The sequence below is a fragment of the Balaenoptera musculus genome, chromosome 3, assembly GCF_009873245.2.
Source record: "Balaenoptera musculus isolate JJ_BM4_2016_0621 chromosome 3, mBalMus1.pri.v3, whole genome shotgun sequence".
NCBI lineage: Eukaryota > Metazoa > Chordata > Mammalia > Artiodactyla > Balaenopteridae > Balaenoptera > Balaenoptera musculus.
This window is the reverse complement of record NC_045787.1, coordinates 116,115,900-116,130,534: the sequence shown is the minus strand read 5'-3', so window position 1 is coordinate 116,130,534 and position 14,635 is coordinate 116,115,900. Positions and strand designations below refer to the sequence as shown.

General features: G+C 48.3%; 1 protein-coding gene and 1 long non-coding RNA gene across 2 annotated transcripts in view; one reads left to right on the top strand and one right to left on the bottom strand.

Annotated features, from left to right (window-relative positions):
• The window catches only part of LOC118892358, a 69,736-nt gene extending 60,814 nt beyond the window's left edge, over positions 1 to 8,922 (bottom strand). The window contains exon 1 of the long non-coding RNA XR_005019294.1: positions 8,771 to 8,922. This is a non-coding gene — a long non-coding RNA (uncharacterized LOC118892358). The remainder of the gene's footprint in view (positions 1 to 8,770) is intronic.
• On the top strand, positions 5,339 to 6,181 carry LOC118892356 (40S ribosomal protein S3-like). Its single transcript, XM_036846950.1, is given in 2 exon segments — positions 5,339 to 5,552; positions 5,554 to 6,181. Coding segments are annotated over 2 exon segments (732 nt in total). The 5' UTR covers positions 5,339 to 5,369; the 3' UTR covers positions 6,103 to 6,181.
• Positions 8,923 to 14,635: the final 5,713 nt, after the last annotated feature.

Sequence of the window (14,635 nt, the reverse complement as noted above, 5' to 3'; positions counted from 1 at the left end):
TACACACAGTAAAAAATGAAAGTTATCTTTGAGTAATGTCTGCCCCATGGCTTTTAGGAGAAAATAACCTATTTCTTAACTTGTTGAGCAGGAAAGCCACACTTCTAGATGCTTCCAACAACCATCCAGCTACCACTGAGAACATGTTTTGTTCCAGCTCCAGGGCAGGATCCACAGCTGTGAATAGTCCCATGGGTTCCAGGCCAACCTCACCAAGGGCCCCTTCTCCAGCCTTTATTAGTCCTGGATGGTCCTCTGCAGAAGCCAGAGGACTACCTGAATGTAGGACAGCCTTCTGCCTTCAGCTTCTGGAAGAACTCCCCAAAGGTGGACCTCCCTCAGCCCCTTGTCTGACAGCTCCCATAATGCCAGCAAGCCCACCCCCCCACTGCCCACTCACCCCTTGGGAACTCCAACCACCAGCTGCATCCCACCCCTCAGCTCGGGAACTCCGGTCAGCACCCCACTGATGCTGCTATCTTAAAGCCATGGGGAAGTGAAGGCTGGCTCCTGCTCAGAAAAAAAGGCTGGGGACCTCTGAATTACATCTAGTCATGGGATGTACAGGAGAGCATTGTAACTCTGGAACTTCAAACAGCCAGCCCTCAAAGTGACAATGGAGGGAAAATGAGCCCAGCAAGAGGGAGGGTAGGAAGCAAAAGCAGCAGTGAACAGAAGGGAAAGAAAAAGGGAAGAAAGCTGTTAACAGAGAAAGTGAGTTGAGGAGATTAAAGAATAGGTTAGAGCAGGGAGAGAGAGAAAAGGGAGGAACTCTGCCCCCTGCCAACTTGACAGGACACACTAGAAAGGGACAGTCTATCCCTCCCAACAAGCCTGACAAGGCCACTTCCCAGGCCAGGTCCCTCACCAGCACAGCCCCTGAAAGACAGGCTCTGCCTGCCCCCTCCCAGAGCATTAGACTAGGCTTTGTGGGAAAATTGAAATCTTGACGGCTTAGAAAAAGGCCCCTACAGCTTCATGTGCTGGCAATTTAACTAAGCACCCCTGGTTCCTGCCGGCTACCAGACCAGCCCTGGCTTTGCTCCACCATTAAGCGCGCTCTCCTGACCCTGTGCGGGAGCGGCAGCTCAGTCAGCGCCGCAGGGCGGCTTTAAAGGACAAGAGTGAATTTCACTGAACACCAGCAAGTACCAGTCACACCTGTCATGTGAGCACCCTAAGGACCAGACATCCCAGGGCAGCTCACTGCCCCCCCTTTCATTTTCATAGAATTTTTTAAAGGAATAGGCATTATGGACAAAAAGGTTAGAAAAAAACACATGCTAGATGATAACTTCAGAGTTCTGTCATTAGTAACATCCACCAAGGGCAACCGTATATATGGAAGACAAGGGGCCCAAAGTAGTATGGAGTATTGATGAATTAAAAACAAAAACAAGAAAACAAACTGCATCCACCCTGAACAAAAACCCGAGTTTTCCAAGAGCACACCTGCACAGAAAGAACAACAGAACACAGCATCAATAAAGTCACATCCCTGGTGGAGGGCCTAGAATTTAATGTAGTATACAGGCTCACCACCACTTGGGCCTCCTTTTGGCAAACCTCATATCAAAACACCAGTGGTTTCAACTGACTGCATGTATTTCTTTTTAGTTCCTAGATTTTTCACTCTGCTGTCTTCCTGGTGTCATATAGCCATGCAGAGTTTCAGGAGATGGGACTCAAGGGGTCCTCTCTGAAGGCCTGCCTACCCCCAAACCATTCCTACCACCTGTTTACTGCCACCTGAAAACATTAACAGAGTGAGTCATATCTTTGGATGAAGGCAGTATTTTTCCAACTGGAGTATGTGGAACAATTTGGGGAATGTGGACAGACAACTTAATTTTAATAGTTATGCTTTTTAATATTGCTTTCTATTTGTGGCAGGTGATAGTGGTTTCCAATTTAAGCCAATCATAGTTTCCCTTTCAAATAACTTTTAGAGTTTTTTTTAAAATGGCATAATTTAAAGAAAAATGTTAAATAATAGTACTGATGGCAAAGAGATAAGACAAAAATCATGCAGGTGGAACACAAATTAAGTGTGAGAAACAGATAAAGTATCCACCTCCAAGCCCTTAGAATGCAACTACCCCTCACTGGAGTTCTGCCACCATCACACATCAAATATCACCAAGATTTAGTTCAGCAAAGTCAGCAGAACCAGAGGACGCAGAAATTGGATCAGAGATTGACGAATCACACCAGCCTTTTGAGAGGGTGTTGCCAAAGAAAGGCTGGGGGTGGGGGAAGGGGGGACACGGGGTCTGGGGTCTCTGGAAAGCTAGCGGGCAGCAGGAAAGCAGTAAGTATAGGTTTAAAGACAAGGACTCATGAGATAAGCACGTTCCTACAGAAGTCCCCCTCTTCACACATACTGTCCCCAAATGATCCTGCCCGAGGTCCCAATACTGAAAGCTGACCGGTGAAGTACTGAGAGCAGAAGTCTAGCACCACTTCCCAGGTCATCCTCTTCCCAAATACCTTTGCAATTCAATTGTTCCCCACCCCTACCTTTCTTTGAACACTGGCCAAGAGGCTAGATTTCAGTCGTGATTTATTTTCTGGGCCAATTCTCTTGAGACTAACTAATGACTCTTTAACACAAATCAGAGAACTGATGAAAGGCATCTGTGAATAAGGCATTACTCTCCAGTGAGTAAATTCAGGTAGATCAAACCCTCCTCTCGGGGCTTCCCTGGTGGCGCAGTGGTTAAGAATCCGCCTGCCAATGCAGGGGACACGGGTTCGAGCCCTGGTCCGGGAAGCCTGTGTGCCACAACTACTGAGCCTGCACTCTAGAGCCCGCGAGCCACAACTACTGAGCCTGCGTGCTGCAACTACTGAAGCCCGTGCGCCTAGAGCCCGTGCTCTGCAACAAGAGAAAGGCCACCACAGCGAGAAGCCCGCGCACCGCAACGAGGAGTAGCCCCCGCTCACCACAACTAGAGAAAGCCCACGCACAGCAACGAAGACCCAACGCATCCCAAAAAAAAAAAAAAAACCCTCCTCTCACCATGATTACCAAGACTCCCTTAAATCATTCACACGCATCACCACAATAAACTGAATATCACAATAAAGAGTCACACAAATTTTTTGGTTTCTCAGTGCAGATGAAAGTTATGTTTTCACTATACCGTAGTCTATTGTCTAAAAAAATAATGTACACACCGTAATTTTAAAATACTTCACCGCTGTGGGACTTCCCTGGTGGTCCAATGGTTAAGACTCCACGCTCCCAACGCAGGGGGCGCGGGTTGGATCCCTGGTCAGGGAACTAGAGCCCACGTGCATGCTGCAGCTAAGAACCGGTGCAGCCAAATAAATAAATTAAATAAATATTAAAAAAAAAATACTTTATCACTGAAAAATGCTAACAAACTTCTGAGCCTTCAGCGAGTTGTAATCTTTTTTGCTGGTGGAGGTTTGAAGTATTGCCAAGAATTACCAAAATGTGACACAGAGAAACAAAGTGAACAAATGCTGTCGGAAAAATGACGCCGATAGACACAAGGTTGCCACAAACCTTCTATCTGTAAAAATCACAGTATCTGCAAGGCCCAATAGATCAAAGTACAATAAAATGAGGTATGCCTTTAATCAAAAGGTTCAGAAAAATATAAACCATCCTTTGTTTTTGGCAAAGCCTGATACCAGACTTGCTACCCACAGACACTGGATTCAAACCATTTATCTCCCTTGCTTTTTTTTTTTTGTTTGGCTGCGTTGGGTCTTCATTGCTGCGTGCAGGCTTTCTCTAGTTACAGCGACTGGGGGGCTTCTCTTCGTTGTGGTGCGCAGACTTCTCATTGTGGTGGCTTCTCTTGTTGCAGAGCACAGGACTAGGCACGCGGGCTCAGTAGTTGTGGTGCACGGGCTTAGTTGTTCCACAGCATGTGGGATCTTCCCGGCCCAAGGATCGAACCCATGTCCCCTGCATCGGCAGGCGGATTCTTAACCACTGCGCCACCAGGGAACTCCCTCCCTTGCTTTAGAAGTGAGGGCCCATCCAGTTTCCTAGCTCTGGTTTTGAGGCCTAAATCAGTACTAATATTCCACATATGTCTCCTAAAAACTACAAAAGAAGTCATTCTAAGCTCACTGCCTTTTGAAGAGCCCTTTGTATATAGTGCCCAAAATGGTGTGAACCTTTTTGGCCAGAGCCTGGAGGGTCAACTCATGCCCAATCCCCTTGCTTCTAAACTGCTGTGTTTTAATTGCTGACTCCCATTTTACAGCCAAGCCAATTAGTAGGGCTGGTCAAGCGTGAGGAGCTTGGAGGCCTAGAACACAGCACTCAATTCAGCCTGAGAAAAACAGGAAGCCTCTCCTGTCAGAACTTCCCTGTGAGAACTATGCCTAGACAACAAATGTCACAAGTCCGAGAGTGGATGTTGTAGTTCTGTAGTTCCCTGGGCACGTCAGCAAGCACTTGAATCTCTATCTGATGGAAGACTGGCAGAGTGACTCAGGAGAATTGAATTTTAAAAGATGACTATTTCACTCCTCATTCAATTTAGTGAGCATTATTGCCCACTTCAGTCTCTGAAGTGCTTAGTAAAAACTCCTTTAGGGTTGAAAGGATGTTGGGTTGAAAGGATGTTGGGTCCAAAGCCCAAGAAGCTGCAAGGTTTACTCCAGGCACTCTAAACCAGCTGGATAAAGTGTGAAACAGTCTGAACTTAGTTACATATGAAATGCAAACATGCACTTACCCTCAGGCCTCCAGATCTGATTATTGGCTTATTGGTAACCAAGCCCAAATACACCCGGAAACAAAAACAAAAAAGCCTTAGGGTGCTGAATGAGGCTTTTACAAAAAAATTTAGAATGTCCACCTCTTTTTTTATTTCACTGCATCTCAAAAAAATACCAATCATCCAAAAATTAAAATATTCTGCTTTGAAAGAGCTCAAATTTCATAAAAGCCTCCCATTAATATTCCTTCAGAACCTCTGTGAAGGACTTCCCTGGTGGTGCAGTGGTTAAGAATCTGCCTGCCAATGCAGGGGACACGGGTTCGAGCCCTGGGCCGGGAAAATCCCACATGCCGCGGAGCAACTAAGCCCACGCGCCACAACTACTGAGCTTGTGCTCTAGAGCCCGCAAGCCACAACTACTGAAGCCCGCGCACCTAAAGCCCGTGCTCCGCAACAAGAGAAGCCACCACAATGAGAAGCCCGCACACCACAACGAAGAGTAACCCCCCCACCCCGCCCCGCTCTCCACAACTAGAGGAAGCCCACGCGCAGCAACGAAGACCCAACAGAGCCAAAAATAAATAAATAAGTAAATTTATGAATAAACAAAACAAAAAAACCTTGGTGAAGCCTTTCCTTTCGGCGGGGCGCGGCGGCAAGATGGCCGTGCAGATTTCCAAGAAGAGGAAGTTTGACACTGACGGCATATTCAAAGCTGAACTGAACGAGTTTCTCACTCGGGAGCTGGCTGAAGATGGGTACTCTGGAGTTGAGGTCCGAGTTACACCAACCAGGACAGAAATCATTATCTTGGCCACCAGGACACAGAATGTTCTTGGTGAGGAAGGGCCGACGGATCCAGGAATTGACTGCTGTGTTTCAGAAGAGATTTGGCTTCCCTGAGGGCAGTGTAGAGCTTTATGCTGAAAAGTTGGCCATAAGCGGTCTGTGCGCCATTGCCCAGGCAGAGTCTCTGCATTACAAGCCCCTAGGAGGCCTTGCTATGCGGAGGACCTGCTATGGTGTGCTGTGGTTTATCGTGGAGAGTGGGGCCGAAGGCTGCGAGGTCATGGTGCCTGGGAAACTCCGAGGACAGAGGGCTAAATCCATGAAGTTTGTGGATGGCCTAATGATCCACAGTGGGGACCTTGTTAACTACTATGTTGATACCACCATGCGCCACATGCTGCTCAGACAGGGTGTATTGGGCATCAAGGTAAAGATCATGCTGCCTTGGGACCCACCTGGTAAGACTGGCCCTAAGAAGCCCCTGCCTGATCACGTGAGCATTGTGGAACCCAAAGATGAAATACTGCCCACCACCCCCATCTCCGAGCAGAAGGGTGGGAAGCCAGAGCCACCTGCCGTGCCCCAGCCGGTACCCACAGCATAATAGGGTCTCCTTGGCCGCTGGATCTGGAGTCTGGATGTTGCTCTATAAAGACCTTTAATAAAATCTTTTTAAAAGAAAAGAAAAAAAAAAGAACCTCTGTGAAGGGGGCACTGCCCATTACCCCATTTCAAGGTTGAGGACTGTTTCCAGCCAAGAAAGGAGGGCCTGCCCTTGGGTAACAAAGGTGCAGGCCTAGAACGCTCCGTGGGGGTCCCTGTCTCATACCCTAGCCCTGCCTCTCACCTGGGCCCAGTTCCCCTTAAGGGAGGGTATTTCTGTTCTTCAACAGAACAGCCAGGCCTGGTGTTTATCATCGCTTGTGTTGAGGGAAACACTATCCTTTTTTCCTAACATTGAAGTCTTAAATTCTCTACCAATGGGAACATTTGTGGGGGCAGCCGGGGTGAATGAAAGCAGAAAATTTCCCAAAACTCTCGGCCTACTTAACTGCCCTGACAGCACATAGTTACAGTGTCTGGGGGAGGGGGAGCGGACTGTTTCCAAAGGAAGCATGATTAGTTGGCCCTTCCAAATAATTCCAAAGACCATTTAGAAAATGGTTAACAGTTTTTTAAAAACGTGGCCCAGAAATCTAATTTCCAGCGATTCTTAATATTATGGGGCTCCTGGAGAGCCCCATAAAAAACTCTATCATAACAAGCCCGGCCAATGAATAGGTACACGGGAGGAAAAACTCTTTGGGTAAGTAGAAGTATGTGGTAAACACACTTGCTCAATGCTCAAATGACCTGTCTTAAGACATCTTTTACAGAGAATGATGTTGCTGATCTGACTGGGAAGCTCGCTCTCCCCAGCTGCCAGCACTCTGGATTTGTCCTCCCTTGAGTGCTGTACTGGTTTCTCCGTTTAATGCACAAACCAGCTGCAGCCACCTTGCCAAATTCTCAGCAATTCCCTCAACTGCCTTTTACTGTACAGGATTCCTGGAGTCCAATTCTGTTTTCTGGAGTCAAACAAATACAAAACAAATAGGTGAGAAGTTTCAGCTATTTCACTTCCTCCCAGAATACAGAAGTTTGTGAAAGGTTCAATCTAAAAAGGACAACTGTGCTTTTTTTGGTCATAGGATCAGTAAATTTCAGAGCTGGAAAAAAACCCATATATCACCAAATCATTCCTCTTCAAAAATCAAAATATCTTCTTCCTATTTCTCAAGAATTTAAGACAAAATGGCCAATTAACACTTAAGCAGCCTTACCTAAGAAGCCCACAAACTGAGGGTAGCAGGTAGGAAAGGGGAACTCTGTTCTACAATTAACGAAGAGAAGGGGGGGTCCTCTCAGCTTCCCCAATGCCCCCATTCATGTTTGGGGCACTGATTACCCTTCAATAACTTCCCTGCCATTAAATCTCCTACCACTCGATCAGGGTTGGGTTTCACCCTGGGGATAAGAGGTGTTTGTAGAACACTCTGAAATTTCTAAAGGGTAAGTGCTGTGGACAATACAACCTCAGTGCATATCAAGGGAAGCAAAGCCCTCAGAGAGTCATTAACTCACCCGGCCAAGTGAGAAGAGAAAATGAGCCGCAGCTGCGTGCTTCCTTTCCCGCAAGAGAAGGAATTTTTTTTAAATCTGCTAACAATGGCCGGGGTAATTGGCACCTGGCTGCCTGCTCCCACATCCTTGTCTGCTACAAAGATTTCAGAAGCAGGGTTGACAGAATCCCAACGGACCAGAGTTCTAGGCGTTGTCGCCTCTTTTCCAAGCTATTACAACAGCCTCCTCGGTGTCTCCCCATCCCAGTGTTCCCCTACCCCAACCCAGCCGACGCTTCAGTGGCTCCCCACGGTACACAAACCCTCAGCTGAGCGCTCAAAGAGTTCTTCCCAACCGGCCCTAAATCTCCAAACTTCCCCTCCGCCCCCAAAACCGCCCTAGCACTCGGTCCAGTAAGTCACCGAATCGTCTTTCCCTTACCTCCAGCGCAAGGCTCAAGGTCTCCTTCTCCAGAGGTCCCCTTTCCCTCCCTCTACTCGTCCAATGCCCACAGCTGCCGGAGATTAGCCGCCCCCCTCAGGGCTCCGCTCAGATTTCACTTCCTCCAACAGGTCTATTCAGATCCCTATACACCGTTCTCAACAGTCAGGATTCCTTTCCCCCCGCAACACCTTTCCTGAACACACCCGGCCCCTGCTCCCACCCGCGGGGCTCCCGAGCGGTCTCCCGCCCCCAGCAGGCCCGGCTCAGAGCACGGAGTGGATCCCCGGCAGCGCCCTAGAAATCGCAGCCCAAGGCGAAGAGATGCAGAAGCCTCCCGCAGACGTCCCGCGAGACCGGGTGTGGCGAGCCCAGCTCTCAGCCGACTCCTCGCAACGCGGAGCCCCTTAGTCCACTGCCCAGAGGCCGGGCGGGCGGCGCTGGCTCTTCCCAGTCTCCGCCAGCGGCGCTGCGACGGGACCCGGAGGAGCAGCCGCGATGAGCCGGGGTGGGCATCGGGCCGGCTGCAACCGCTCCCCAGCTCCCGGCCTCCCTCCCAGCCCGTGCGCGCTCCTCGGCCGGAGCCGGCCCATCCCGCCCCGGGGCCCTTCGCTCTTCCGGCGTCCTCTGGGGAGCTCGGGGGTGCGCAAAACCCCGGAAGGGCCCTGCCCGCGCCTCACCCCCTCCCTGGTCCCAGCTTGGCCGGGTCCGGCTCCGCCGCACCTTACCTCTCTTCTCTTCGAACCTGCTAGGCACTGGTTCGGCCCGGACCCGCTGGGATCAGACGAGACTGCACAAGTCGCGCCGCACCTGCCAAGGAGCGAGTAAGGAGCCTGGGCGCGTCTGACGTCACAACCGGCCCGAGCGCCGCGAGCTCGGAGTCACCTGATCACCTTGGCAACCCGCAAGGGGCGGGGCGGGGCGAGGCGGTGGGCGGTGTCACAACAAGAGCCCAGTCCGCTGCAGCTGGGCCTGGAATCGCCTCCTGGAGCGCTGCCGGGCTGTTAGCGACGCAGAGACTCGAGGTCCGTCTCTGGCCTGGCTGCTCAGGCCTCCGAGTTGGGATGGATACCTGAGATTCCAACAGGCACTCCCCTCAAGTTCGATCAGTGCTCCGAGACTCCAGACGTTATCCCCTCGCCGCCAGTGCAAGTGCCTGGCTGGCAGGGCCTGTGTCCCCACCGTACCCTGTTCAGTGCATGGCACGCAGGGTTCGCTTGTGGGCTGCTCCTCTCCGTGTTTTCTGGGTCTAGACCCAAGTAGGTTCGAGGGTTTGCTCCGCGAACTGTACCTGAGAGGACTGGGGCTGAGGCTGATAACTGGATTGCTCTCTGGCAACTTTCCCCATAAGCCTCTCAACAAGTAGTGCAGCCTTTGCTGGAGAAAATAATAAGACTTCATTCATTCAGGAGAGGGGACGAGACGGGCTGTAGCCCAGGCCCAGACCTCCTGCCCTGAAGGCCTCCTTCTATTCCAACAGAAAGAGAAAGCACTGAAACACTCCCAGAGCAAAGCCTAGAACAAGCCTGAAAGTCCTACTTGAAAAGCTTTTTTGTTTTGCAGATTAGATATCGATTTTCTCTTCAATTTCCTCCCCTTGCTCACTATAATCATATGCCTGCACCTCTATGACTTTCCGTTTGCTAGACATAGACCATCAGCTTCAAAATGAAAATCTAACACTCCATGGAGGTCCTGGTTTGAAAGCCACTGCTTATTTCATCCCGTCACTTTCTGAGTTCCATTTAAGTTTTACTCTTCTAGTCCCTGCACCACTATGGAGGTTTCATGTATGTCGTCCTTCCCTCTCAGCCTGTGGGATTTTAAACCAAAAAGTTATTTTATAAATAACTTCCAGTGAGCACATTTTGGTGCCTGGCAATGAGCAATGCCAGGCTGCTTGAGGCATGATCCTTGAAGATCAGGAGTTTATCGGTGGTGCACCTCATATCCAAGTACCACCTGTACTGTTTACTTAATAGTTTCATTTTAAGTGACACTTCTTTATTTTTATACATTTATTTAAAAAAGAAACTAGCGGGACTTCTCTGGCAGTCCAGTGGTTGAGACTTCGCCTTCCAATGCAGGGGATGCGGGTTTGAGCCCCGGTCGGGGAGCAATGATCCCACAGGCCTCGTGGCCAAAAAACCAAAACATAAAACAGAAACAATATTGTAACAAATTCAATAAAGACCTTAAAAATGGTCCACATCAAAAAAAAAATCTTAAAAAAAAAAAGAAACTAGCATACAAACGGGAATAAAAGACAGTTGTGAAAGATAGTCATGACTCCAGTCAGAGTTATACTAATAGGAGAGAAGAGATTTAAAACATGAGCCCGGGTCCCAAAGGTCAGAGATTAGGAGGCAGGAAGATGGTGGGAGCAGGGCAGGGGCAGTCACACCTGGGGTGGCAGATCTGAGGAGGGGAACTCCAACTGCAGGTTAGGGACAGGTTGGGGAAGAGTTGGGCTAGAATGAGGTTTGAGGGAGGCAGTGGAGGGGAGAAGTGCTAGGAGCAGAGAGACTGGAGAAGGGGTCTAGAGAAAGGAGAAGGAGCAGTGGTTTGGGGAGAGGCTGCTGAAAGGAAACGTGTACTAACAGCATTAAGGGAAGGGAGGCTGAGAGGCTGCAAACGTGAGGATTGCAGAGAAGGAGGAGCAGGTGAGAAGAACCTGACGGAGGCCTGAGGGGAAAGCACAGGGTCTCTGAGGCTCTAATGCGGTCAGGGCAAGGTGAGGGTGAGGGAGAAGGCGGAGAAAACTGCCCCGGCAAGGGAGCGAGGCTGGAGAGGGCAGCTGGGACATGTGGGGTCATGCTGGGGGAGAAGAGATGAAAGAACAGTGTTTTCAGTAAGGTCCTTGGCCACTCCTCTTTTACTGAGCTGCTTGGGTGTGACAGGGCATAACCACCAAAGGAAAAATAGAACGTTCCCCACCCCCATCCCCACCACCCCCTTGAGGAAGGAGCACTATCATATGAGTACAAACTCAAGGAATGTTACTTGGCAGCATCCAAGAACCAGAGACATGGCCAGGGAGCACATCCCACATGACTCTTTTCTAGGATTTGACCTCAAGTCCCAGGAGTAAGCAGCCAGCCAGATGTAGAAGTCACTGGAGTTTCTTCACAAGTTTCCATTCCCAGAAATAAAGAAAAATGTCTGTGTGGAAGGTCCTGACAAAGCATATTTTTTATGAAAGTCCATTAGCCACTGGAACTGCAATGGATTTTCAACATTTGTGAACTCAGGAGAACCATCCAAGGATTGTGGAGGCAGCATGATGCAGGGGTTGGGAATTTGTGCTCTGAGGTTTGTTCATTTTGTGAAATCAGACAAGTTACCCACCTTCCTTGAGCCTCAGTTTTATCTGTAAAATGGGTATAATACCTAACTCAGGAGACTGTCATCAACTTGAGGTGAATTCTAGGTCAAAGGAAGAACCCAGATTCACGGTTTTTCAGAAGACCATTTAAAAAATCATTGTAGGGCTTCCCTGGTGGCACAGTGGTTAAGAATCTGCCTGCCAATGCAGGGAACATGGGTTCAAGCTCTGGTCCAGGAAGATCCCACATGCCGCAGAGCAGCTAATCCCATGCGCCACAACTACTGAGCCTGTGCTCTAGAGCTCGCGAGCCACAACTACTGAGCCCAAGTGCCACGCTACTGAAGCCCGCGCGCCTAGAGCCCATGCTCCACAACAAGAGAAGCCACTTCAAGGAGAAGCCCGCGCACTGCAACGAAGAGGAGCCCCAGCTCACCACAAACAGAGAAAGCCTGAGCGCAGCAATGAAGACCCAACACAGCCAAAAATATAAATAAATTAATTTTTTAAAAAATCGTTGTATTTTCATTGGACCCCATTTGTTCACTCACCAATTGGGTGAAAGAATGTTTCTTGGATGCCTAATGTACACTCCACACTGTGATGGATATGAAAGGAGCAAGTTCTCTGACTCGGTCCTCCAGACATCACACTCCTGATAGGACAGTGAGACAGCATGAGAGCTCACAAAGCCTCTGTGAAATTGAGTGCTAAACTATGTCATGCCCTACTCTGCCCTCAGCATTCATGGAGAGGGATGCCATGCCAGCTGCATTGGCTGAAGTGGGATGTATAAAAGAAAGGGTCTGGAACAAAGCCTGAAATTTGGAGGATTTGGAGAACTGGTGAGAGAAGAGAGCATTCTTGGTTATATCATCTGGACGACATGAGCACCTGGGGCAGGGGCTCAGTAAATATTTGCTGAATGAATATATGAATGAATGAATGAATGATTGAACAAATAAGCAAAGGCAATAACACTAGAGAATGGTGGGCATAGCCATAAGATCAGCCTAAGTGGACTGTGGAAATTGGACAGTTGTGAGAAATAAGGTAGAGACACAGCAGATTGTAGAGGAGCTTTTGAGACAGCAAAACCTTCTGATAGGAACATGGGGTCTGGAGCCAGAGTGACAGGGTCGAACTCCATCACTTATTGGTCACATGACCTTGAGTAAGTTATTTAACTTCTCTGTGCATTAGCTTCCTTATCTGGAAAAAAATAGGGATAACATTGTTATCTACTTTACAGTGTTTTTATTTCCCACCCTCATCCCCACCCCCAGTGTAGCTATAGTGTTATTTTGAGGATTAACTAAGATAATGCATATGAAACCTAAATGTGGTGCTTGGCACATAGTAAGTGCTCCAAACTATTCACTTTTCTTTATTATTAGTGTTAGTTTTATTAAGGCCTGAGAAGAGTATAGATTTAATACAAAAAGTATAGGAAACCACTGAAGCTCCTCAGAATGGGAAATGGGAATGGGATGCAGTGTTTTGTAAAGAATCATTTAGCAGCAGAATTCAACCTGGTCAGAGGGGAGAGTAGGGGCAAAGGTGCGGCCCCAAAGGGTAAGGAAGGGCTGACCAAGGACTAGAAACCACCCCTCCTGAAAAAGAGAAAGACTGCGCCCCCTTGCTCACACGTGTGTGGCGGTCAGAGCCTGGCAGGCAGAGGCGCTCAGTAACCCTGTTAAATGAACATCTCTACATGCTGCACAAGTCAAACAATGACTTTTTGGAGCTCTCAGGCTCAATGGCAAACACTGTGGAATTCTCCTAAGAACAGAGTTTTAAAGCACTGGAGAAATCCACTAAGACTTGGCCTCTGGCTTATTTCAATGTCTTCCCCCCATGGAAGCAGTTAAATGAACACATGTGAAAGGAAAGCCAGTGAGTGTGGCCAGCACATGCACAAAACCCAGAAAAGAAGGACCAGATTCTTTTTTGTGTGAGGGTATTAAAGAAAGGAGGAAAAAATTTCACTTCTACTGTGCACTAGCTCACTGCTCTGCCTGGTTCTAATGGAATTTGAGGTTCATGTGAAGGAGAAAGAGGCATGAGTTTGCTTCTGGTCATGGTTCAAGGTTTGGGTTTCACCTGAGCAATGAGTCTCACAGTTTTATGCCTCTTTTTCTGATTTACATTTTCGAATTCCAATTTGCTAGTCAGGAGTGTCTCCATCTCCACTGCAAGTGACTAAAATGCTGTTCAAATCAGTTTAAGAAAGAGGGAGAGAGAATTTATTGGCTCTTGAAACCAGGAGTCCAGAGGCAAATCTGAACTTCAGGCATAGCTGGATCCAGGCACTCAAACAGTATCACCAGGAGTCTCCTCTCTTGCTCTCTCAGCTCTCTTTTCTCTGCATTCTCAGGCAGTCCCTCTGAGAGTGTCAGAATTACATTCTCATAGCAAAAAGTTCCCAGCAGACAAAAGGCTTTCTCTTTCCCAACAGTACTAAGAAAAGCTCCAGACTGGAGTCTGTTTGCATCGGCTTTGGGTAACTTGCTTTTCTCTGAATGTGTGGTTGCAGCCAGGGGATGTGACATCTTGGCTAGTTCCATGCTGTCCTCTGGAGCCTGGGAGTAAGGTTAGGCCCCCAAACCCCACAGTTTAAAATTTGGAAGGAACAGCTTCCCCAGGAAAATAGAAGCTTAGTTACCAGCACTAGGAAGAACGGATGCCTAGCAAACAAAAAACACAGCTGACCCCTACAGGCCACCGATACCAAAACCACAAGCTTATTGAAGAGTCCTGTAGGCACATGTAACATAATATTCCAATATTATTCCAGTAGGATAGCTTTGAATCCACTTGGGGGCCAACTCACCTTCCGTATTTCCAGGAAAGTTGCATCCACTGGGGTGCAAACTCCAGCACTCAGAGGTTGTCTTGCTGAGATCATGGCATAGAACCCACCATTGGTTTTACCTAAGTGCACTCTCCTCTCTGGAAGTATTACTTCTGAAGAAAGTGCTTCAGGGAGCACTTCATGCTTTAAATGTGTTTGTACAGCACCTTGAGTTCTCAAGAGGCATCACATAAAGCCGTGCAATTTTAATTGTGACTTTTTGAAGCACTGATTCCTGAAGTGGCCTGGCATTCGGATAATGATCTTAGAAACCCAGCCCTGGAGGAAAACACATTTTTCTCCTAGGCTGTGACTCAACTGAGTATGAAGTTCCCATCAACTCTTAAGAATCTCCCTACTTTTTGATATTTTGAAAATAAGAAAAAAAATCAGCACATATAAATTTGAAATACT